This window comes from Schistocerca americana, chromosome 1 (assembly GCF_021461395.2).
Source record: "Schistocerca americana isolate TAMUIC-IGC-003095 chromosome 1, iqSchAmer2.1, whole genome shotgun sequence".
In the NCBI taxonomy this organism is placed as follows: domain Eukaryota; kingdom Metazoa; phylum Arthropoda; class Insecta; order Orthoptera; family Acrididae; genus Schistocerca; species Schistocerca americana.
Window position 1 is genome coordinate 1088786171 of NC_060119.1, and position 23823 is coordinate 1088809993.

At 43.6% G+C, this 23823-nt stretch overlaps 1 protein-coding gene across 1 annotated transcript in view; it reads right to left on the minus strand.

The window, feature by feature from the left end:
- LOC124550421 (probable peroxisomal membrane protein PEX13) overlaps window positions 1–23823 on the minus strand; it is a 49386-nt gene that overhangs the window by 20811 nt on the left and 4752 nt on the right. Inside the window, exon 2 of the mRNA XM_047125311.1 lies at window positions 2397–2546. Within this exon, the coding sequence (XP_046981267.1) occupies window positions 2397–2546 (150 nt within the window). The remainder of the gene's footprint in view (window positions 1–2396; window positions 2547–23823) is intronic.

Sequence of the window (23823 nt, forward strand, 5' to 3'; positions counted from 1 at the left end):
ATGAATCAAAGTCGGCCTCCTACTTTATGTACGACTGAATCTATGATCATTCAATTTCATTGCCGTACAAAATGTTGCACCCACGTATGCAAGAGCTGACTCGTCCCAATTATGCCTCAGAGATAATGTAGTCATGGGATTCTAGGCTTTTGCTTGACAGATCATTAATATCAATATGAACAACAAGGTTCTATGTAGATTTTTGAGAGGTACCAGATGACAGTTCTGAGAGAGTTGATGTTGAGATTGGTCGTTGATTCTCCCAGTACTTTAATTTCGTGTATGCCTTCCAACTGGGAGTTAACAACAGTTGAAAAACATGGACGAAGGCTGATGCCACTGTGAATTATTATTCGTTAATATTGTGTCCTGCCCGCGACGTAATAATGTACTATTTTCCTTCCCTATCGAAATATCAAAAGTTAAAGATATAATTTAATCTTTGTGCCAGTTAAATGCGCTACAAGTCAGCGAATATGTACGCCCAAGATAATGAGAACGGCGTAGCATTATCATCTGTATTTTGTCCCGTATAAGAATGCGCTCTCGTCTTTTCTTTCTCTCTCTTTAGTCAAGCGCATTTCCGACAGCATCTTACGCTATCAGACTCCTATATTCTTCCATTTTGTTTCAAATGAACTGAAACTGTATTCCTGTTAGGAATTTGTTTAGTTGTGTCATTATTATCGGCAACTGCGATTACCGAAATGACTTTACTAAGAATATTTTTCTTTCGCTCCAGAATCGAGCTGAGATTATTGTAATTTCTACGTGTTTCGCCGAAATACGGCACAATTCTTTACTTGGTTCAAAACTGTGAGATTAGTGTTCGAGATGTCAGCTGTCTTTATAAAAAAACTTACTTTTTTAAATAACAATTGCTTAATTTGGCATTTCCGCATTCATTTCATAGTAACGGTTATCAATCCCCAATTTATAAAATGCTACAGATTTTGCTTTACTACATTTTTTCTTACGTTGTCAACGCGATACCCACGAAATTAATTTAGAACTGATCTGAATTTTCTCTCGAGGCGAGAAGACAATTTTTCCATTCTCCTGAGATTTTAAGATCGCTAACTAAACGTTTTTTCAGCACGTTAAGAGTCTACTAACCTTCACTTCAAACAACAAAAAAGGAAAAAGGATTAATAAAGTGATTTGTGTATGCGAATGAGATATTTAAATTCATTTTACTTTTCATTTATTAGCTTTCCTCCTGATTAATCAATTATTGATTACAATAAAAAATAATTAACTTATTAATTATATATATTATTATTTATAATTAATATTATTATAATTCTTAATTGTGTTTTCGTAATGAATAAAATTCTGTGGAGACATATTCTGATTTCGAGAATAAGTTTTCACTTTTCAGCGAATTGTGCACTGACCGGAAACTTCCCGGCAGATTAAAACTGTGTGCCGGACTGGCAATCGAACTTGGGGCCTTCGAGCTACCCAAGCACGGATCACAACCGACAAACCCCCCCCCCCCCCCCCACCCGCCTCCTACGTTTCAAATCTTTCACCAAAGCGCACACCGATGCAGAGCGAAAATTCAATTTGGAAACAATCTCCAGGCCTGGCCTGACCATGATCCGCAATATCCTTTCTTCCAGGTGTGCTAGTGCTGTAATCAATGGAGGGGTGCTTCTGTGAAGTTTCAAAGGTGGGAGATGAGTTACTGGCTGAGGTAAAACTGCACAGGCGGCTCGTCAGTCATGCTGGGATAACTCAGTCGCAAAAGGCAAAGGTTCCACGCTCGAATCCTAGTCCAGCACACATTTTTAATCTGCCCGAAAATTTCATATTTTGACCTATTAGTCACGTAACTCAGTGCAAATCATGTCAACCCTCCGACCAAACTCACGGAATGGACCGCAGCCAGTTTTAGTTAATCTTTGAAGCTGAGATCCGTAAGTTCGACTTGTGGCGTTAGTTGAACAGGGTTCATATTTGCATTTTTTACTCGTATTTGCTTCAAGCATAGGAAACGCCACACCCTTTATGCCTGGAATGCCGGTTTGATGTGCAACGCTGAGATCCACAGAGGGATCAGCTCTATCTGTTGCCAATAATATGATTATTTTTACATGAAGAGTGGTCTTCCGAACTACCTGTTTTATTTAGTTTTGAGAGAAGTTATTTGGTATTGTTTCGCAGGCTATATTGCCACGACCACCACTTACGAAATGGTAACCATCCCAACTGACCGTGAGATGATTAGTCTCTCCGAAAGATGACAGTGCGATCTGGTAACATGTGCACTGGTGAACTAATGTTTTCTCAACAGGTCTCACTGCTTGGTCGGTGCACAAATCTCTTGCACGAAGAATTCGGTAAGGGAGCAAGTTAGCCGAACTTTCGGTGTGTGGAGTTGTTGTTCTTACCTTGCAAGGGGTCTGCGCCGACCAGGGCGCTTAGTAGCGGTCCGTGTCCCACGTAGCCGCCGGCAGGTGCCTGGCTACCTTGAGGCACAGACGCGAGCAACGCAGACGGCGACGCGGCGCCAGGCGTCCCTGCCGCTTCCGGGGACAAGTCTGTTCCACAGAAACCAGCACAATGAGAAACAGGCCTCCTTACTCTGTAACAAGTTGCTAACATGTGTGGTATACTAGCAATTTTCTCGATCTGCATAGACAATAAAACAGAGATCTGCAGCGGATAGGCACTTGGTGCAGGGAGTGGCAACTGACCCTTAACATAGACAAATGTAATGTATTGCGAATTCATAGAAAGAAGGATCCTTTATTGTATGATTATATGATAGCGGAACAAACAGTGGTAGCAGTTACTTCTGTAAAATATCTGGGAGTATGCGTGCGGAACGATTTGAAGTGGAATGATCATATAAAATTAATTGTTGGTAAGGCGGGTACCAGGTTGAGATTCATTGGGAGAGTGCTTAGAAAATGTAGTCCATCAACAAAGGAGGTGGCTTACAAAACACTTGTTCGACCTATACTTGAGTATTGCTCATCAGTGTGGGATCCGTACCAGATCGGTCTGACGGAGGAGATAGAGAAGATCCAAAGAAGAGCGGCGCGTTTCGTCATAGGGTTATTTGGTAACAGTGATAGCGTTACGGAGATGTTTAATAAACTCAAGTGGCAGACTCTGCAAGAGAGGCGCTCTGCATCGCGGTGTAGCTTGCTCGCCAGGTTTCGAGAGGGTGCGTTTCTGGATGAGGTATCGAATATATTGCTTCCCCCTACTTATACCTCCCGAGGAGATCACGAATGTAAAATTATAGAGATTAGAGCGCGCACGGAGGCTTTCAGACAGTCGTTCTTCCCGCGAACCATACGCGACTGGAACAGGAAAGGGAGGTAATGACAGTGGCACGTAAAGTGCCCTCCGCCACACACCGTTGGGTGGCTTGCGGAGTATAAATGTAGATGTAGATGTAGATGTAGACACATACAGCGAAGTGACAAGTCGTAGGATACCTAATATCGTGCCGTATCTCCTTTTTCCCAGCGTAGTGCACCAGATCGACGCAGCATGAACCAAACAGGTCGCTGGAAGTCCCCTGGAGAGCTACTGAGTCATGCAGTCTCTATGTTTTCTCAACAGGTCTCACTGCTTGGTCGGTGCACAAATCTCTTGCACGAAGAATTCGGTAAGGGAGCAAGTTAGCCGAACTTTCGGTGTGTGGAGTTGTAACTAGTAACATAATTGCGAAAATGTTGGCGATGCAGCATTTTGTGCTCGAACTTATTGAGGAGTAGTGCCTTCGCATCGCTCCTGTCACTTGTTTGGACGATATCGTTATAGGTATGAGTCATCGACAGATGTCACCATCTGACACGGACCTGAGTTATAGAGCTGCACGTAGTTGTACTAGTAGGCGGCAGAGGTCAGCAGTTGACGGACAGTGCTAGCAGTCGTAGTCAAAACAATGTTGTAAAGTTATGTTTGATTAATATTTAATGTACTTGCATAATTATAATTGTTTTATATGTGTAGTAATTAGCAGTGTGAGTGTTGTATGGGTGAAGAAGAACAGAAGTAAATGAAAATTGTTTTGTTTATTCGCGAAGTACCAGTTTAACTATACAGGGGATTTACTATAATTAAATGTGCAGTCAGTTTATGGTACTAATAAATCGTGAGTACAACACAAATTAATCGGTAATTTCGGAAGGAGTGATTTTATATTTGATACTTTTCTAAATTTATTTAGCAATTGCCATAGAAAGAAATGTTTTACTATGATTGATCATTGAAGTAAAGCGTGGGTTAGCGCGGGATAATACTGCAACCAGATTTGCTGTTTGTGATATCAGCCAATCAGAAAAATGCAGGCTCGCGCCAATCTATGCTGGGAAAAAAGCCTTTGGTGTGATCTAGGGAAGTCGGGGCTGAGGGTTCGAACTAGTAACATCTCATTGAAAACAGCTCCGACGAAAGTACTGTGAAATCGCGGAAAAATGCTAATTACGAGTTCGCGAAGTAGTACAAAGCGTATTTAAGTGAACGGTATAGTGGAAGTCGTGTGGAATTTCCGACGGAATATCAAAATTATTGCTTTTGACTGTTAGTTAAAACCGCGTGGTGTGTTGTGCGATCTAAGACTGGAACAAGTATTACGTGTAGAGTGCATAACATTTGAGCGAGCATTTTCATAACTAAACGATCCGGTGAACTCTATTAACTTCGGTAACGGGTGTAAATACCATAAACTGGCTACGTGTGTGACTGTGCTGTGCGTGTGAACTTTACATTGTGTTGCCACTTAGTACGGACTTGGCATTATTAACTGTGATCTTTATCGTAAAAAATACACCTGAAAATTTACATTGCCAGGTTAAAACTTTTATTTCAGTAGCTGGCCACATCCCTTTTACCGGACAATTCTATGTATGTCGCAATCTGCAGTAGACAGTAGTGGTCTAGTATTTTCTACTGCAGCTTTTAGCTAGACAAATGATCATTGCTGGATACTGGCAGAGCGGTAAAAAGAAACGTGCCGCGCCGCATGATCTCTCGATTAAGTCCCGTGTTGGGCGATTTTGGTGGCCAAATCTTCGCTCTAACTGTCCGGAACGTTCTTCAAACGATACGCGAATAATTGTGGCCCAGTGACATGGAACATGGGTTGGGACCAGGAAGTCAGCCACGAAATGGCCTCCAAGTAGCCGAACACAACCATTTTCAGTCAATAATCGGTTCAGTGAGACCAGAGGATCCAGTCACTTCGGTGTATACACAGTCCACACCATTATGGAGCCACCACTTGCTCGCACAACGTCTTGTTGACACCTTGGGTCCATAATTTTGTGGGATCTGTACCACACTCTAACCCTACCATCAGCTCTTACCAAATGACTCATCTGATCACATCACGGTTTTCCAGTCGTCATAGGTATAACAGACATGGTCACGAGTCGAGTAAAGGCGCTGCAGGCGATGTAGCTCTGTTGGAAAAGACACTCGCGTCGGTCTTCTGCTGCCATAGCCCATCAACGCCAGATTGTCCGCCCCAGGTAGCTGAATGGTCAGCGTGACAGATTGTCACTCCTCTGGGGTTCGATTCCCGGCTGGCTCGGGTAATTTTCTCCACCCAGGGATTGGGTGTTGTGCTGTCCTCATCATCATCATCCTATCACCCTCATCGACTGCAGGAAGCCAAAGTGGCGTCAAATGGAAAGACCGGCACCCGGCGAACGGCCTGCCCGACAGGGTGCCCTAGCCATACTATTAAGTAAATAAACGCCAGATTTCGCCACACTGTCTTATCGCATACGTTATTCGTAACAGATACGTTCGTCGCACGTCTCACACTGATTTCTGCGGCTATTTGACGTAGTGTTACTTGTCTTTTAGACCTGACAACTCTACGCAAACGCAACTGTTCTCGGTCATTAAGTGAAGGCCGTCGGCCACTGTGTTGTCCGTGGTGAGAGGCAACGCTTGAAGTTTGATATTCTCGGCACACTCTTCACACTGTGGATCTCGGAATAGTGAATTCCCAAACGATTTCATAACTACCATTCGGCATTCAGAGTCTGTTAATTCCCATCTTGCGGCAATAATCAAGTCGGAAGCCTTCTTACATGAATCACGTGAGTACGAGTGACCGCTCCGCCAATGCATTGTTCTTTCTTACCTTGTGTATGCGATACTACCGCTACCTGTATATGTGTGTGCCTCTATTCCACGACCTTCGTCACTTCAGGGTATGTATGGAGCAGAAATCTGTGATAAATGCTACACCTGTTGATAATCTATAAACATTTAATCTGCTCCATACCTATTTCTTATCGTAATTAGGACAAAAAAGACCTGCAGTGGCCCTGGGGATACCGAAGTCTCTTGTAAAAAGAATTCTGGAGGAATGGAAATGGCAGCCCTTTAATCTGCACCTACTCCAACAGTTATACAGAAAAGATTTCCAAAATTGGTTATCGTTCTGCAGTCGTTTCGTAAATAAAGTAACTGTAAATCCGGATTTTATGAGGCAGATTTTATGGGGAGATGAATGCTATTTCGCCAATGACGCCACTGTCAATAGACACAAACTGCATTACTGCCCTCCTGCAAATCCTCACTCGTTATGACAACATCACATGCAAGAGCGATGGGGTGTTAACGTATGGCGGTGCAATCTAGGAGATCACACCATCTGACCAGTTTATTTGGCTCCCAGACTAACTGATCGGCTATATTTTCAATTCCTATAAAATGAGCTGAATCTTGGGCATCTCCTAGAACACATCCCACTTCAATTAGCCGTGGGATACTGGTTTCACCACGATGGCGCATCACTCCCTTATTGTAGAGGGTTAGGGAATATCTCAGCAATGTGTTCCCCGAAAGGTGGATATGTGTGGTGGTTGCTTTCGATCACCAGAGAGATCGCTTGATTTATCACCGTTGGATTTTTTTCTTATGGGGTTATATCAAGGCCAGTGTGTACGAAACGGAACCGGAAAATCAGGATGTGTTACAAGAACGAATATCGCAAGTTTGTGCTTCAGTATCTGCGGAAATGTTAATAGATGCCCGTGCTAACACCGAGAGGCGCTTACATCAATACATCCAACAAGGTGGACATTCGTTTGAATATTTGTGATATGAATAATGCAGTTACAAAGATCTGTCAGTCTGAAACATAGGTTTAAAGGATCATCATTTATTATATTCATTATATTCATTGTTGTTTATTTCAATCAAAGATATGATAGCCTATATGTAATACTGCCAATTCTGAAGCATTGGCTGTCATATGTTGATATACCTTGAAACATATAAATAACATCCTCTGACTTCTATGCCTATTATTTTGATGAAGTACAATCATTCTTCTACAAAGACACTTTTCTCGAGCCGAGGAATCGAACCTGGCTCTCCTACTACAGCAAGCAAGTTTTCTAGCGACGAGCTGTAGGTCTAGTTATAGCTGTAAAACGTTTACTTTCAAGCACTGGTCTTACGTTCAGCAGTGTCCCCTCCCTCTTGGTGTGGAGACCCCTTTCCTGTTCTGCTCAGGCAAACCTTTTGGCATCTGTGGTATGCAGGGTTAACTAACGTCAGCGGAGGACGGCGTATGTGGGCCATATGCTATACATACACTGAAGAGCCAAATGAACTGGTACACCTACCTAATATCGTGTATGACCTCCGAGAGCATGCAGAAGTGCCGAAACACAACGTGGCATGGACTCGACTAATATCTCAGTTGGTGCTGGAGGGAGATGACACCATGAATCCGGTAGGGCTATCCGTAACTGCATAAGAGTATGAGGGGGTGGAGATCTCTTCTGAACAGCACGTTGCAAAGCGTCCCAGATATGCTGAATAATGTTGATGTCTGGGGAATTTGATGGCCAGTGTAAGTATTCTTGAAGCCACTCTGTAGCAATACTGGACGTGTGGGGTGCGGCATTGTCCTGCTGGAATTGCCCGTGTCCGTCAAAATGCACAGCGGACGTGAATGGATGCAGGTGATCATATAGTGTGCTCACGTACATGTTACCTGTCAGAAGCGTCCCATATAATCTCCAACTGCATACACCCACACCATTACAGAGCCTCCACCAGCTTGAACAGTCCCTTGCTGATATGCAGGCTCCTTGGATTCACGAGGTTGTCTCCGTACCCGTACACGTCCATCCGCTCGATACAATTTGAAACGAGAGTCGCCCGACCAGGCAAAATATTTTCAGTCATCAACAGTCCAATGTCGGTGTTGAAGAGCCCGGCGAGCTGTAAAGCTTTGTGTTGTGCAGTCATCAGGGGTGTACGAGTGGGTCTTCGGTTCCGAAAACCTATATCGATGATGTTTCGTTGAATGGTTCACACGCTGGCACTTGTTGATGGCCCAGCATTGAAACCTGCAGCAACTCGCGGAAGGTTGCACCTCTGTCACGTTGAACGATTCTCTTCAGTCATCATCGGTCCCGTTCTTGCAGGATCCTTTCCCCGCGGCAGCAATATCGGAGATTTGATGTTTTACAGCATTCCTGATATTCACGGTACACTCCTGAAATGGTCGTTCGGAATAATCCCCACTTCATCGCTACCTCGGAGACGCTGTGTCCCACAACTCGTGCGTCGACTATAACCCCACGTTCAAACTCACATAAATCTTGATAACCTGTCGTTGTAGCAGCAGTAACCGATCTAACAACTGCGCCAGACACTTGTTGTCTTATGGGGGATATGCCGACCGCGGCGCCGTATTCTACATGTTTAGATACACTACTGGCTATTAAAATTGCTACACCACGAAGATGACGTGCTACAGACGCGAAATCTAACCGACAGGAAGAAGACGCTGTGACATGCAAATGATTAGCTTTTCAGAGCATTCACACAAGGTTGGCGCCGGTGGTGACACCTACAACGTGCTGACATAAGGAAAGTTTCCAACCGATTTCTGATACACAAACAGCAGTTGACCGGCGTGGCCTGGTGAAACGTTGTTGTGATGCCTCTTGTAAGGTCGGAATGTAGCCTATCGCGATTGCGTTGGTCGAGATCCAATGACTGTTAGCAGAATATGGAATCGGTGGGTTCAGGAGGGTAATACGGTTCGCCGTGCTGGATCCCAACGGCGTCGAATCACTAGCAGTCGAGATGACAGGCATCTTACCCGCATGGCTGTAACGGATCGTGCAGCCACGTCTCGATCCCTGAGTCAACAGATGGGGACGTTTGCAAGACAACAACCATCTGCACGAACAGTTCGACGACGTTTGCAGCAGCATGGACTATCAGCTCGGAGACCATGACTGCGGTTACCCTTGACGCTGCATCACAGACAGGAGCGCCTGCGATGATGTACTCAACGACGAACCTGGGTTCACGAATGGCAAAACGTCATTTTTTCGGATGAATCCAGGTTCTGTTTACAGCATCATGATGGTCGCATCCGTGTTTGGCGACATCGCGGTGAACGCACATTGGAAGCGTATATTCGTCATCGCCATACTGGCGTATCACCCGGCGTGATGGTATGGGGTGCCATTGGTTACACGTCTCGGTCGACCCTTGTTCGCATTGACGGCACTTTGAACAGTGGAGATTGCATTTCAGATGTGTTACGACGCGTGGCTCTACCCTTCATTCGATCCCTGCGAAACCCTACATTTCAGCAGGATAATGCACGACCGCATGTTGCAGGTCCTGTACGGGCCTTTCTCGATACAGAAAATGTTAGACTGCTGCCCTAGCCAGCACATTCTCCAGATCGCTCACCAACTGAAAACGTCTGGTCAATGGTGGCCGAGCAACTGGCTCGTCACAATACGCCAATCACTACTCCTGAAGCTTCATGGGCAGCTGTACCTGTACACGCCATGCAAGCTCTGTTTGACTCAATACCCTGGCGTATCAAGGCCGTTATTACGGCCAGAGGTTGTTGTTCTGGGTATTGATTTCTCAGGATCTATGCACCCAAATTGCGTGAAAATGTAATCACATGTCAGTTCTAGTATAATATATTTGTCCAATGAATACCTTTTTGTCATCTGCATTTCTTCATGGTGTAGCAATTTTAATGGCCAGTAGTGTATCTCTGTATGCATGCGTACACCAGTTTTTTTGGTGCTTCCGTAAAAATATATACGAACGTTGTTTATGAATAACTGAGACATGCTTTATATAAGTTCGACGAAGTATAGAGTGGACGATTTTAATACATGATGGCCAATATCTCAATGAGCAGATAGAATACAACAATTCGAGAATTCCTGTGTGAACGACCTCATCGTTGAAAAATTTTCCTTCCCTCAAGATAATCTTTCAACTTGCTGAAAAGTTGTAAATTGCAGCCGGCCAGAGTGACCGTGCGGTTCTAGGCGCTACAGTCTGGAACCTAAAACGGCCTATCTGCGGCAACTCAGTATCCTATGTAGTACCTGGATATAGTCAGACGCATTTCACAATAATAACGTTGGCGTCAGAAAGCTTCAGAACATGTACTGAGAAGAGAGTTCTTTCGTTTTGAATCCTGAGTTTTGTATCCAGTTTTGACAATGGTAGTGTATTTGTGATCTTATTGTATACAGTTTTGTCTTTCAAGGAATAATAAGTTGTAACGTCCTCTGGCAGAAAAGATACTAAAACATCCTATCATACGGGTCGTCGAAGCAGTATGTAATCACAGCGTTCAAATAATGGATATGAGGTTGAGAGGAGTTCGGAAGGAGTCAGTGCCACTGCTACGAAAATGAAAGACTGGGACCAGGATTATGATGTGAATTACGGATTGAGTTACAGGATTATAAAGTTTCGTCATTTTCTTTGTTATTTCTCAACACATGAAATGTAAAACGTGCAATACAGACGCCACGTTGCAAGAACGAAGTCCTTGAGGCTTAGGCTTCACAATAATTATTGCTTGTCATGACTGTTCAAAATTTGTTACACCAAGCGGGAGGTTTATACGCAACGCATATGAAATCAATCGCCGAATCGTCCTAGAAATGTGCCTGCTTGAGGTGGGGTTGAACGGAATTGTAAAGTTTCGTGCATTCATGGAATTGCCACGACCGATATTTCAATTGTTCTACGATAAACTATGGAAATAAGTTCAGTCGCCAAGACAACAGTACGACGCGCCAGTCCTGGGACAGCAGATTAATGGTAACCATTTTCAAAGAGGAATTTTTTCATTGTTCGTACCTATAATACATTTCAAAACTTCTAACGCGCTTTTCTCGGAATATAATTTTTCAGAACGACACGTCTGTCTTTTTTCTTGAAAATTTAACCATGACTTCGAAATTCAAACTGAGCCACGTGGGTGATTTTCGATTTGTTGGTCTGAAAAATAGTTATTAACAAATGACTGTCCCCTTTTGGTGGAAACTCTACGATTTTATTCAAAAATTCGTCAGTTGAAGAAATATCAATATTTCTAATACCTCTATGTGGTTTACTAGCTACACTACTGTAGATTACATATAATTTGTTTTCCAGATTTTAAATGGCACCAGTTATAGTATGTGCCGCAGATCTCCTTAAATTCTTCATACCATTTTGTAATATTCTCCGCCAAAAATGTTTTGTAATGTACTTCAATATATGCTTAAGAAGTACCCAAATATTATTTCTCTATCATCTTTCCTTACACCCGAAAAAAGCTGTAAGTAAAACGCTTTTCCTTAGGCCGTTACAATGGTGTTACCCCTTGATGCTTGACGCTGGCGTTGTGCATCGATGTCAGTACTGCACAGTACGAATCAATATTGATGGTTGTGCCCTTTTTCATTAACTCTCCGCGCACAACTTCTTCACAAGTTAAGAAAACGGTGGCCATGACCTTACCTACTGCTGGCGTAGCTTCGTAATCCTTCCGCGAATGGAGGCAGATGTGTCTCCATTGCATAGACGTTCTAGTTTTTGCCGGTGTGAAACGTCTCACGCTCACAATGATGCGGCCTAGGAGATCACTGCTTTCCACGAAGTAACATTAAATATGTCTAGAGGCGCCATAAATGTTGCGCCTTTCTGTCTAGCCGACAGTGATCGCGGAACCAGCCACGAGCACAGTTTCCGATCCTGCAAAAGATCTGAGACGATTTAATTAGCACCGCCTAACGAGAGTCGTATCTGCTGAGCAATGTCCACAGTAGTTACTCCTACGATTCCCGCCAGTGAGCTCCGACTGCCTCGATAATTTCGTCTGCTGGTGATGTCGATACCCTTTCTTCCCGATCATCATCACCCACGTTGTTGTTGTTGATGATGATGATGATGATGATGATGACGTTTGGTTTGCTGGGCGCTCAACGTCGCGGTTATCAGCGCCAGTACAATTTCCCAACCTGTGCTCAGTCCAGTCGCACCGCTTTCATGAATGATGATGAAATTATGAGGACAACACAAACACCCAGTCATCTCGAGGCAGGCCCACGTCTGTGCCGCCTTGGTCAGATTGTTGGCACCATATCACTACAGCTGTACGTGACATTGCATTTTTTTCCATTTACCACCAGGAGATTACGGACAATCAACGTCGTTTTGTCCACAAGAATGGTATTGTCATACATACTTTAACTTTGGAGTACGTGGCAACAAAACGATTATTCACGTATGTATGAGACTGGCGATATGTCACCATACTTTCGAAAGAACATCAGTCACACAATTCCCAAGATTTTAAGAGCTCAAAACTGCGGAGTTATTGCACAATCAGCTTAAGAGCTCATGCATCCAAATTGCTGACTAGAATAGTGTACAGAAGAATTGAAAAGAAAATTAAGGTCTGTTAGATGACGATTAGGAAAGGCAAAAGCACCAGAGAGGCAGTTATGACGTTGCAATTTAAAATGAAAGGAAGACTGAAGAAAAATCAAGAGACATTCACAGGATATGTCAACCTAAAAAAAGCGTCCAACATTGTAAAATGGTGCAAGATGTTCGGAATGATCAGGAAAATAGGGGTAAGCTATAGGGAAATACGGGTAATATGCAATATGTGCAAGCGCCAAGAGAGAACAATAAGAATAGTAGAGATCTATTCTTCGAAGGAGCAATGACGTTAATAAAAGAAAGATTCAAGAGTGCGATTAAAATTCAATGAAAGGATATCAACGTTAAGATTCGCTGATGACGTTGCTATCCTCAGTGAAAGTGAAGAGCAATTACAGGTTTGATGAATGGAATGAAAAGTCAGAATATGGATTGAGAGTAATTCTAAGAAAGTTGAAAGTAATGAGAAGTAGCGGAAATGAGAACAGCGAGAAACTTAACTTCCGGACTGGTGATCACGAACTAGATGAGGTTAAGGAACTCTGCTACCTAGGCAGCAAAATAACCCATGACCGACAGAGAGGGACATCAAGAGCAGAATATCACTGGCAAAAAGGGCATTCCTGACAAAGACAAGTTTAGCAGTTTCAAACACAACAATTTGAGAAAGAAATTTCTGAAAATGTAAGTTTGGAGCACAGCAATTTATTGTAGTGACACATGGAGAGTGGGAAAACCGAAATGGAAGAAAATCGAAGCACATGGGATATGGCGCCACAGAAGAATTTTGAAAGTAAGGTGGACTAATAAGGTAACGAATGAGGAGGATCTCCGCAGAAACGGAGAGGAATGGAATATATGGTAAACACTGACGACAAGAAGGGACAGGATGACAGGATAACTGTTAAGACATCAGGGAATGTCTTCCATGGTACTAGAGGGAACTGTAGACGGTAAAAACTGTAGAGGAAGACAGAGAACGGAACACATCCAGCTAATAATTGAGGACGTATGGTGCAAGTGCTACTCTGAGATGGACAGTTTAGTACAGGAGAGAAATTCGTGACGAGTCGTATAAAACCAGTCACAGGACTAATTGCTCAAGAACAAAAAATCTTTCCAGGTACACCGCCATTTCATTTCGACACTGTGATGTATCTGCTATTCGTATCGTAGCAAAAATGTGTTTGCTAGGAATCCGGAACATACGTACTCTCTTTTCACAATGTTCCACGCTTGTCGCACAGGAGTCTTAGCTTGAGACGCCATCTGTGACTTACATTCTGAAGTCATAATGTAGAGCAAGCAGTCATATGGTGACAAGACGTGACGAATGGGTACGAAAAGGAGTATGCTATATTTCCTTGACGACATTAGCTAACATTCACCATTCTTCCAAGCCTCGAAGAAGCAAAGTCTTCATCACAAGTGGTACTAACATACATTGACATTTATCCTGAATTTTCTATTAAAATCCTAAAATCTCATACTGAGTAACCTTAATGGTTTCAGATAATTCTAGTGCTACCTTCTTCGCAGTTCTTGAAGGACGACACTGTCAACTAAGGAACTGTGAATAAAAAAATTCTTGGTATCCCATAGACAAACTCTTTATTCGCATTTCGGAAGGTAATACTGGATGCCTGCAACTGACTGTCATAACGCATCCACATTGCTCATGCTGGCAACCCTGTAACGTTTGGTTAGTATACGGCCTATGGAATTACTTCCAGCGTCAGACGACGTCAGTCAAACAAAAAATCGAAAATGAATTTTCGTCTGGCAGCGACACATGACCTTCAAAGAACAACCGTCTGCCTTTGAGGTGCGGCTTGGTTGTTGCGACACAAGAATCCTGTGATCGTAGCTTAGATAGTGGACAATTAACTCGAGCTACGTCTTCATTCTCCACGGGTCCATGGAGGCGTCAAGGGCACCACGCTCGCTGACTACTGTGGTACTTCTCTGTGGTACAGTGGAAACCGCTTTGAAAATATCTATTTTATGATCCACGGCACAAATCTGATTTCGTGGTTCCAATATTGTTTTGACGGGGCATCTGTTCAAAACGGTGCGTCTTTAGTGTATTTGGAGAAAAAAGCAAATAGGTACAGGAATAGGGCAGCGCATCAGTTAATAAGAATAAAGCCTAAAACTTTGTTGGTAGATTTTAAATGGTAACTAAGTCTTTGATGTATGGGCATCCAGCCCCGTACAGAGTAAAACGCTGTATACTTGTTATCTGGCTATTTGCTTCCAATTTACACATCTCTCATAGAGTCTGCGTGTAATGTTACATCTTTGCTCCGGAAATCAATTTTCGGAGTGTGGTGAAGGGTGTTTCGAGTGCTACATCCATTTCCTGTCTTTCGTGTTCCAAAAACGTTCCATTTCCGGTCTTACGTGTGCCAATCACGTATGGTGCTGGGGATGAACGATTACGGTTAGCCTAAGTATGGGCTGGAATTTTCTTATCATGGTTACTTCTAACTTCACGAGATCTCTGTGGGTGGAAGAAATAAAGGTATTGATTGACTCTCTTACTGGCATGAATTGAGGTCAGTTCCTCTCACAGATGTCAAGGTCACACCTGCATCTCCTTTTCGATGTCTCTACATTCCTGTATCCTTTTTGCATGTGATTCAATAAACGTTTGAGTATTTACTCGTATTTGTGAAATTATGGTGCCACTTTCATTTACACAGTTTGGTTATGTTCTTATTCTCTTTTACTGTTGTGTTCCGATTGAAACATCTGGACCAGATCTTGGGTAAGATACTGTTTACTGCCTCTACTGTTTATCACTTCCGTTTACTGCCCTACTTTGTCTCTTGAATACTGGAAGGGTATTGGGATACCAACTGCCAAATGAACTGGAATACCCAATGCTTGAGTGTCCTACATCTACATCAGCATCTACCTCAACGTGATTGCTGTGCAGTACACAATTAAATGCATGAGAGAGGGTTCATCGAACGACCTTCAAGCTTCTCTACAGTTCCACTCTTGAACATCGTGAAGGAAAAACGAACACTTAAATCTTACCATGCGAGCTCTAATTACTCTTATTTTATTACGATGGGACTGTGATTGACATGTGCGGACGCGAACTGATTTGGTGACACTTCGCTCTCAGGTCCAGGCTGTGTTGGCTTCGGTTACACTGCTTGAGGCCACAATAGATGGGCGTCATTGTTGTGGGTGGATGTAGAAATCCAACAGACGTCCAGTACGACCTACAAGTCCTCACCGGTGGCCAGCCCAATTACTGCTCGCACCAATGGACGGGTGGGAGCTCGCCTTGGGGCATAGCAGGCTGCAAAAGACTTTCTGGGGGAGCCGAACGTAATGCCTCCCCGGTTAGTCTGACCAACAGGACCTAGGTGCAGTCTGTGACTGACATCATCCCTCAGCTGGATGCAGTCACTCGTCATGTTTCAGAGGGAGCCTCTCAGTCTGTAAGATTCGGGCAGTCACAGGGGGTAGGATTACTGGTAGGTGGGAGCTCCGGTGTTAGTAGCGTTATGGGGCTGTTTCGGGACACGGCTGTCAAGGAAGGAAAGGAAGCCAGTATAGACTCTGTGTGAATACTGGGTGGCATCATTTCAGACGTGCGAGGGGTCGTTCCAGATGCCGTGAAGAGCACAGGGAGCAGCCAACTGTAGGTGGTTTCTCACGTCGGTTCTAATGATGTATGTCACTTTGAATCGCTGGTTACGAGCGGCTGTCTGAAGTGGTGAAGGCTGCTAGTCCTTCTTGCGAAATGAAAGCATAATTGGCAGCATAGCCGACAGAACCGATTGGGTACCTCTGGCAGAGAGCAGAGTGGAGCGTCTGTCAGAGGCCCAGACAGTTCTGTGGCCATGCAGGCTACAGGTTCCTCGACTTGCGCCTTAGGGAGTGGGATTTCTGGTTCCACAAAATAGGTCAGGAGACCATTATATGCAAGAGGTGGCTAGACGGGTAGTGAGGGCTGTGTGACATGAACTGGCGGTTTGTTAGGTTGAAAGCCCTAGAGGAAATACAAAAAAGGGATTCAGTCTCAAACGACGCAGGTCGGCCATAGGAAGAACGTACATCAAGGAACCATCGGTATAAAAGTTGTAAACTATCGTAGCTGTGTTGGCAAAGTGCCAGAACTCCAAATACTAATACAAAGCACTGATGTTCAAATAGTTATAGGCACTGAAAGCTAGCTGAAGCTGGAGATAAGATCAATCGAAAATTTTGCGAAGGACCTAACGGTGTTCAGAAAGGATAGGCTAAATACAGTTGATGGTGCCGTCTTTGTTACCATTAGAAGCGATTAATCTTTAGCGAAGTTGAAGTAGATAGGCCCTGCGAGTTAGTACGGGTAAAGGTCATTCTTGTCAGTTCAGATATACAACTGCTGAAAGGTTCAAAGAAAACTTCAGTCTAATTTCAGACACGTTCCCGACTCACACAATTACGTTACTGGTGACTTCAATTGACCCTCGTTACGTTGGCGAATATAAATGTTGAAATCTGGATATATACATAAAGCATCATCCGAAATTGCGCTATACACGTGCTCTGGAAGTTGTTTCGATCAGTTAAATTAGTTGATGAGCCCACATGAATAGCAAACGATTGTGAAAACACACTTGACCTTATAGCAACAAATAATCCTGAGCTACTAAAGAGCATCATAACTGATACTGGAATTAGTCAATACAGGTTTGTTGTAGGGAGACTGAATACCCTAACTCCCAAATCCACCAAAAATAAACGAAAAATATAACTATTCAAAGAAGCAGATAAAAATTCGCTTGGCGCCTTCCTAAGAGGCAATGTTCACTCTTCCGAATTAAGAATGTAAGCTTAGTCCAATTGTCGCCTGAATTCAATGAATAGTATCGACAGCAATTGAGAGATTTGTTCCAAATAAAGTAACAAACGACGGAACTCATCCCTCATGGAACACAAATCATGTCAGAACACCGCTGGACTTACTATATTCTCCGCAAGACTCTTCGATGCTGATTGTGCACCTGCACAGTCGCAACAGATGGTTGCTGGCCGTCTCTGCAAGGACTACAGTGGGTCTGCATCTTTGATGGCCCACCAATACCATTATTTCAACAAGGACCACAGTGGGTCTGCACCTCTGACGGCCCACAAATACCATAATCTCTACCAGGACTGCAGTGGGTCTGCTCTGTGATGACCTACCTACCAATATTCTTCAAAACTTCGACTGACTTTGCTGTGGGTTTGCTCTGTTGTAGCCCATTACCTGTCTGCATGTCAAGAGTCAGCACTGTCCTTCCATTGGAAGGACAACACTACTTCTTCAAGACTGCATGGAAATCCACTACTTCCGTGTGCATTTTCTTTTACTGCTCAAACTTTGAGAAAAACACTGCAATTTTACTGTGATGAACGATCAGGACTGTCTTTACGGACTGTGAGAAAATTTTAGCTTTTGACCAACATTGTATCAATAAGTGTGTGCATTTGATTTCTTTGTTATTGTAATTGTGAAAAAATTTTTTAACAAATATGTATTGACCAGTGCCCAAAACAATTTGTAAAATTTTTTGCGGGGAGCATGGGGGCTATGATGTAGGCTGTTTATGTTTTCTTATTGGTAACGCCACGTAGCGCTCTGTATGAAAAATCACTGGCTGTGCTGTGTGCAGTCTGTGGCTAGTTTGCATTGTTGTCTGCCATTGTAGTGTTTGGCAGCTGGATGTGAATAGCGCGTAGCGTTGCGCAGTTGGAGGTGAGCCGCCAGCAGTGGTGGATGTGGGGAGAGAGATGGCGGAGTTTTGAAATTTGTAAAACTGGATGTCATGAACTGCTATATATATTATGACTTTTGAACATTTGTAAGGTAAATACATTGTTTGTTCTCCATCAAAATCTTTCGTTTGCTAACCGTGCCTATTAGTAGTTAGTGCCTTCAGTAGTTTGAATCTTTTATTTAGCTGGCAGTAGTGGCGCTCGCTGTATTGCAGTAGTTCGAGTAACGAAGATTTTTGGTGAGGTAAGTGATTTATGAAAGGTATAGGTTAATGTTAGTCAGGGCCATTCTTTTGTAGGGATTTTTGAAAGTCAGATTGCGTTGCGCTAAAAATATTGTGTGTCAGTTTAAGGACAGTCATGTATAATTGTTCTAAGGGGACGTTTCAACTGTACTTACAAATTTTTGCATGAAGCATACTTCTTTGTACGATTGCTTCATTATTTCAAGGATGTTTTTACAAATTATTGGAAATGGAATTTTTTAGACATTTCACTAAAACACAGTTCATTTTTTGTTTTCATTTCTTGCAGGAAGTTGGCAAAATGGCTACCTTGTCAATGCCGGGTTTCTCAGCCATCTCCTCCTAAACGAATACACTGATTTCAACCAAATTTGGTGCGCATACACCTTACTATCAGGGAACAAGAGCTATTTGGCTAAGAACCAGCTACCTATCGTAGTTCAGGAGACATTTCACGAACAATGACATGCGTGAAAAACTGCCGCATCGTGGATGACGTTTAAATTTATTACTTGTTTTCTGCTAAGTCTGTTTGCAACATATTTCGCAGACAGTATCCACATATGTCGGTGAATGCACATACAATTTTTCACGAACACACGAAATGAAATTTTTTCGATATTACGCTATAAACGTAATTCATTTTTTGCTTTTGTTTGTAATAGAAAGTTGGCAGAGTGAATGTCCGGGAAATGCCGAGTACGTTATCTAGTAAATTATAAAAATGGGTGCACGCATATAAGTATGTATGTATATTACACATCTCCTCTTAAACCACTAGACCTATTTCAACCAAACTTGGTATATATGCCACTCACTGTCTGGAAAAAATCACTATGGTAGTAAGGACCACCTGTCTGTCAAAGGGGTGGAGTGGGTATGAAAAAGCAGTGCAGCCGACGACAAGTGAATTCCTACACTTTAGTCATCCAGTATCCGAGAATGAGAACACTTAGTAACTTGCAATGAACTTTAGCACCACTCCGTCTACAGGCCACAAGTGGCCCATCGGGACCATCCGACCGCCGTGTCATCCGCAGAGGAGGGTGCGGATAGGAGGGGCATGGGGTCAGCACACCGCTCTCCCGGTCGTTATCATGGTATTCTTGACCGAAGCCACTACTCTTCGGTCGAGCAGCTCCTCAATTGGCATCACGAGGCTGAGTGCACCCCGAAAAATGGTAACAGCGCATGGCGGCGTGGAGGGTCACCCATCCAAGTGCCGACCACGCCCGACAGCGCTTAACTTTGGTGATCTCACGGGAAGCGGTGTATCCACTGTGGCAAGGCCGTTGCCTAACAAACTTTACACGTAAGTTTTAACTTGTAGGAAACTTTTTCTGGCTGACATCTCCCTCTAAATGATGAAAGGAAAACAGCTTACCTCTTAATACATTTTCGCTGCTGATCCTGTACACCAGCCACATGAAACATGACGTTTTAATTTATTATTTCTTTACTACTAACTGGTATTGTCGAGACATTTTGCAGGCAGCATTCACATGTGCCACTGAATGTACCACCAAAATTATTGCAAATAAAACTGCAGGATGAAATTCGCTACAGATGAAGAGGAAGGAGGAGCAGACAGGCAAAGAGAAGGGGAGGAAGAGACGGGTGGAGGGAGAGACAAGAGGAGATGGAAGGAGAGTGGGTGGGGCTGAGGACTTGGACATAGAAAGAAGGTGGAAGAGATGGACAGAGGAGGGATGGAGTAGGAGATGTACAGAGAGAGGGGTAGGAAGGGATAGATAGCGAGGGTGTGAAGTAGAGATGGACAGAGAGAAGGGGAAGGAGTTGATGAACAAATGGGAAACCGAGTGGGGTAGCATAGTAGGTAACAGACTGGGCTCAAATTCGGGAGCATGACAGTTAAAACCTGCGTCTGGACATCCTGATTTAGATTTTCAGTGATTTCCCTAAATCGCTTACGACGAGTGCCGGGATGGTTTCTTCGAAAGGGCAAGGCCGCTTTCCCTCTCCATTCTTCCCTAATCCGAATCTGTGCTCTGTCTCTAATGACCTCTTTGTCAATGGGCTGTTAAACACGAATCTCTTCTTACTCCTCCTAATCTGCTAGTATATATATAACAGAGTATATACATCGAAGCGCCAAAGCAACTGGTATAGGCATGCGTATTCAAATACAGAGATATGTCAACAGGCAGAATACACGGCTGCAGTCGGCAACGCTTATATACCCGTAAGACAACAGGTGTCTGGCGCAGTTGTTAGATCAGTTACTGGTGCTACAATGGCACGTTATCAAGATTTAAGTGAGTTAGAGCGTGGTGTTACAGTCGGCAGACAGCATCTCCGAGGTAGCGATGAATTGGGGATTCCCGTGTGACCATTTCACAATTGTGCCGTGAACATCAGAAACCCGGTAAAACATCAAATCTCTGACATCGCTGCTGCTGTGAAAAGATCCTGCAAGAACGGGACCAACGACGCTCAGCGTGACAGAAGTGCAACCCTCCCGCAAATTGCTGCAGATTTCAATGGTGGGCCAGTAACAAGTATCAGCGTACGAACCATTCAACGAAACATCATCGATATGGGCTTTCGGAGCCGAAGGTCCTCTCTTGGAGTCTTGATGACTGCACGACACAAAGCTTTACTTCTCGCCTGGGCCCGTCAACATCGACCTTGGACTGTTGATGACTGGAAACGAGTCTCGTTTCAAATTGTATCTAGTGGATGGTTGTGGACGGGTATGGAGACAACCTCATGAATTCATGGATCCTGCATGTCAGCAGCGGACTGTTCGAGCTGGTGGAGGCTCTGTAATGGCGTGGGTCGTATGCAGTTGAATTGATATGAGACCCCTGATACGTTAATATTCGACTCTTTCAGGTGACACGTACGTAAGCATACTGTCTGATCACCTGCATCCATTCATCTCCAGTGTGCATTCCGACGGACTTGGGAAAATCCAGCAGGACAATGCGACACCCCATAAGTTCAGAATTTTTTCAGAGTGGCTCCAGGAACACTGTTACGAGTTTAAACACTTCTGCTGCCCACCAAACTCCCCAGACATTAACGTTATTGAGCATATCTGGCATGCCTTGCAACGTGCTATTCAGAAAAGATCTCCTCCCCCTCATACTCTTATGTATTTATGGGCAGCCCTGCAGGATTCATGGTGTCTATTCCCTCCAGAACTACTTCAGATACAGTCCATGCCAATCGTGTTGCGGCACTTCTATGTGTTCGCGGGGGTCCTACACGGTATTAAGCAGGTGTACCAGTTTCTTTGGGTCTTAAGTGTATGTACTAGCAGGGAAAATGGGATTGTCTGGGTGTGTATTTTCCATACATATTGAGTTAATAATTGGGGATTCGGCTTGGGGTCTGCGATCGATAGCCTCTTGATGCTCAAGAAGGAAGAGAACGATCTGTGTATCACAGAATCATTGTTTGCGGAATGTGCTACGTTGTTCAATATGTCTACATCTGTTGTTCAGGCTGAGACATGCACAACACGTATATCAAGCTAGATAGTTCATCTGTATTTCTTGGAAGTCTCAGTGGTATATTTAAGGAATATGTAAATTAGATTGTAACGTCTAAATCTTTCCTCGTGAAAGACATATTCAGTAAGGATACAATTAAATCCGATACCACACCCTGACGTAGAAGTCGGTCACTCAGCTTTTATTTCATAAGGCCAGAAGTGTCTTTTTTGCGTTTTAGTACCTCCATTTACTCTCTATAACCATACCAAGCGCTTGCCATTAGTCTGACGCTGCTATTTCCTCGGTGTGCATTGTCACAATTCCATTGTGTTCACACGGGTTACTGCCCGCTGTGTGCTCGAGTTAAATAACAACCAGTTTGTGTGCAGAGCCTCTGAAGGCTATTGCTGTTGAGACTTTCCATGATGAACATGAGGCCCAGATGCTGAACGGCCGTCGTGTCATCTTCTGCCATTGGTTTCACTTGTATGCATTTTGGTGAGCTATGGGGGCAGCTGACTGCTTTACCAGCCCCTGACAGACGCTAGACTCTATACTTCTGTACAATTTTGGTAAACATTTTTGGAATACAGTGATCAATAGATTATTATATTTTAACTAAAGTTCAGTCTCGATCACAACACTTATGTCTCAATAACATAGGTGACCGGTTTCGGTTATATTTATAGAACCATCTTCAGACCCATGGCTTCCTTGGAGGATGGTAGGCGGAGCTCTCCTCAGCTGCTACGAAGTCAACTGATCAGTTGCTGAGGAGAGCTCCGCCTACCATCCTCCAAGGAAGCCATGGGTCTGAAGATGATTCTATAAATATAACCGAAACCGATCACCTATGTTATTGAGACATACGTGTTGTGATAGAGACTGAACTTTAGTTAAAATATCTCTACTTCTGGTTTGAAGTAGCTCCTGAACTGGTCTCACAAGGATAGGAGAACCCCGATCTACTCTTCCGGCCAATGAGAGGCAACTGGCAATGCCGGGAACTGCACACAGGTCCTTCGTATGGCAGTGAGCCTAGCTGAAGGTTCAGCTACGCATACATTCTAAGGAAATGAAGCAGCCATCCCGCTTCACGACACAAGGCTGTTGCAGGCGTAACGTCACATTTAAAAAATTATCTCGAATCGTTTCTTATACCTAAAAACTAAAATATTGCTTAAGGGCTGAGAGGCACAGTAGATACTCTAGTAAGTGCGGGGACTTTGTAGTAATCGTATAAAGAATAAACTGACAGACAAGCCACATACCGCGAAAGAGTGAAAAAGTCTGTCTCGTTTATGTCCATCACTTCAGTTTACTAATATCGTGTCTAGTTTCACAGGCGGCTCAGGCTACTTGGTCACTAAAATTACAGTACGAATATAAATCTACGGTTCTGCATGTCTGTCCTATGACCATTTTTAGAAGTTGAAATGACCCGTGCCTATTGGGAATCGCATACGTTACTCCGTTGTTCCAGAGACCTAAAGTGAATTTCCATTAGGAGTCAGTTTCTTCATGTAAACACTATATACTCCAAAATAAAGCGAGTTGTTTGTATTGAAAAACAAACAATCGATGATTGGTTACATTTGTGGTTTATATATCACTCTGGAAAGTTGTTCACGTACGAGTAG